The 2,713-nt window shown below is 41.0% G+C and overlaps 1 protein-coding gene across 2 annotated transcripts; it reads right to left on the minus strand.

Moving 5' to 3' along the window:
* Positions 1 to 200: 200 nt before the first annotated feature.
* On the minus strand, positions 201 to 1,889 carry LOC138365108 (ESCRT-I complex subunit tsg101-like). 2 transcript variants are annotated; one of them, XM_069325221.1, is made up of 3 exons: positions 1,712 to 1,889; positions 691 to 831; positions 201 to 482 (listed from the first exon to the last, which is right to left on the minus strand). In XM_069325221.1, the coding sequence occupies exons 1-3, from the start codon at positions 1,725 to 1,727 to the stop codon at positions 298 to 300; spliced, it is 342 nt and encodes a 113-aa protein (XP_069181322.1). In that variant the 5' UTR covers positions 1,728 to 1,889; the 3' UTR covers positions 201 to 297. The 2 variants fall into 2 exon arrangements, 1 of the variants encoding a protein (XP_069181322.1); XR_011228651.1 differs by having other exon boundaries at positions 324 to 582; positions 1,617 to 1,889.
* Between the last annotated feature and the right edge of the window lie 824 nt (positions 1,890 to 2,713).

Here is a 2,713-nt window from a genome sequence, read left to right on the forward strand (position 1 = left end):
CCGGCAGCCGCCCCAGACGGCGACAACGAGCTGAGCGGGGAGGGGGTGCCTCATGTCAAGATACAGTGCGTTGCTCGGCCCTTATGGGCAACTCTCCCTCAAAATCAGGTTCATTTTCTTGATATAGCCGTTAAAAATTAAAAGAAAAATCTGGATAAATCAATAGGGTGGGGAGAAATTAGGATGAACGGCATCAAATAGTGATTCTAATTGTCATATAAAATAATCGTGATATATAGTTAAATAATGGGCAGGATCTCCTTGGACACAATCTGGGATGCTATATGAATGGCCTATTTAACACCCATTGAAATTATTGATCACTTCTAGAACTTCTGGTTGAGGAGGAAGCACAGCATCTTCCTGCTGCTGCTGCTGTTGCTGAGGAGGTGGCGAATTGGCAATAGGGTGGCTGGCTTCCACATTGGAATCGGCCTCCCAAACCAGATGCAGGGAGTCTTCTTCGTCCTCTAGTTGGGAATCTATGAGTAAACCAGATGCAGGGAGTCTTCTTCGTCCTCTAGTTGGGAATCTATGAGTAAACCAGATGCAGGGAGTCTTCTTCGTCCTCTAGTTGGGAATCTATGAGTAACACGAATAATGATTTCAATCAAATAAAATTAAATATCGGAAGTTTATTAATATTGTCGTTATTGAAATATACTAATAATTATTGTGGATGTTACTTACCATTTGAAGTTTCCCTGTTGATATTATCTTCTGGAGGTGGCGAGGAAGCTTGGCTTGTGCTGGGCTCTTCACCCCCTCCTCCTCCACAAGGATATGCCTCATCCTCCTCCTCCTCCTCCACTAACTGCTGAGTTGGTGATCCTAAAAAATTATATAAATTAATGATACTCTTAATAGTTAATGTAATGCAAAATTCATAACACCACAACTGGCAAAAATAATAGAGAATAATTTAAAAAAAATCAGAGAATATTATCCATATTAAATGCTTTGAGGTGGTGAAGCTTCTAAAACCTCTGAATCAGAACTGGTAGAAGACTGGTGGTGTTGTCTTCCCCCGAGTGCTGGCATAATGGACATACTCTTCCCCCGAGTGCTGGCATAATGGACATGCTCTTCCCCCGAGTGCTGGCATAATGGACATGCTCTTCCCCCGAGTGCTGGCATAATGGACATACTCTTCCCCCGAGTGCTGGCATAATGGACATGCTCTTCCCCCGAGTGCTGGCATAATGGACATACTCTTCCCCCGAGTGCTGGCATAATGGACATACTCTTCCCCCGAGTGCTGGCATAATGGACATGCTCTTCCCCCGAGTGCTGGCATAATGGACATGCTCTTCCCCCCGAGTGCTGGCATAATGGACATGCTCTTCCCCCGAGTGCTGGCATAATGGACATGCTCTTCCCCCGAGTGCTGGCATAATGGACATACTTCTGGAATATATACTACAGATTATTGTTTTTAAATAAATAACGGAAATAATTATAATTTTGATTAACAACATTAATTACCACAGTTGGTAATGAAATATCTATATAATAATACATGTGTAAATAAAAATGCAAACTATAACTAGGAAGAAAATTATACAAGAAATAATAATAATAATAATAATAATAATAATAATAATAAGAATTCTGACGATGGTAGAGAACACTTTAGAGCAGATGGTGCAGATCTTGTCATAATGACCGCGAGGTTTATCTTCACACTGTGAACAGAAAATAACGCACTCACGACGATAGTTTCCCATATAAGATATATGACATTCTTCACACTTAACAAGGCACAAATACAATTTCCCATCTTTGGGTTATTTCAGAAACGACAAGTTTCCATGGCTGTGTATCGCTGTTGAATAATACAGCAGTTTGGTGAAATGTTCAGAAGCAATGCTGGCTTCTTCTGCAGGCTGTGAAGGCGGGAGTTGAACTGACCCATTGACTGGGAAATGGCTGCCAGGTCAGCTTAAATGTCAGGCTGCCAGACATACGATTCTGCTCAAATTGCGTTACGACATTTGGGTATATATTTTAGTTGTGAACTTAACACTGCTTAATGAATGATTACAGTTGTAGATGGCTAGCATATGAATACACGTATTAGAATGAATACAGCTGTAGATAAAGTATACAATGTATATTCTTACACCTCTGATGAAGTTGCATTAGGTGGGGGTTGGATAGTATAGCCATTTTTTGAATAACATCAAAGGAAGGATGTAGTGCATCAAATACACTACATAAATAAGTAGCATTCCAAGGCCTCACTGCGCATCTTTGTGACGTCACTCATAGTTGAAAAGTCAGGTTTGTGTTGGCCTTGATACGTATCTGTTAACGACAGCCAATATTTAATCCCTATACTGGGTCATGCTTTCGTGACGTCGTTAAAACAACAACGGGTCTTATTACGGTAGAATGCCTTTTTTATTATTGGTTAGGTTAGGATGGTTTGGTTTGGTAGGGTTGAACAATTGAATATCTGAGAAATAAGAGCAATGATACACTGAGCTATACATGGGCGAATACAATGCATCATGGCGTAGCCTGTGATGACACTTACAGGGAACAGTTGGAGCTATTCAGAGAGATTAATAGATTATGCTAATGTGAGGTGGATACCCTCCTCGGAGCCGCAAGGGCAATGTTGGCTAAAAGAAATGTACCCATTGGTGGATCAAACCGCCTTGGGGATGAGAACATCAGTATGAAGGTAACTGCAGAAAGTCTATTTCAA

The sequence above is a fragment of the Procambarus clarkii genome, chromosome 15 (genome assembly GCF_040958095.1).
Source record: "Procambarus clarkii isolate CNS0578487 chromosome 15, FALCON_Pclarkii_2.0, whole genome shotgun sequence".
NCBI lineage: Eukaryota > Metazoa > Arthropoda > Malacostraca > Decapoda > Cambaridae > Procambarus > Procambarus clarkii.

Excerpts from the sequence above, each read along its gene's own strand:
- LOC138365108 (XM_069325221.1), bottom strand. Across the intron at positions 483-690 it reads CAACAGGGAAACTTCAAATG|ATTCCCAACTAGAGGACGAA; the intron begins GTAAGTAACATC and ends GTTTACTCATAG.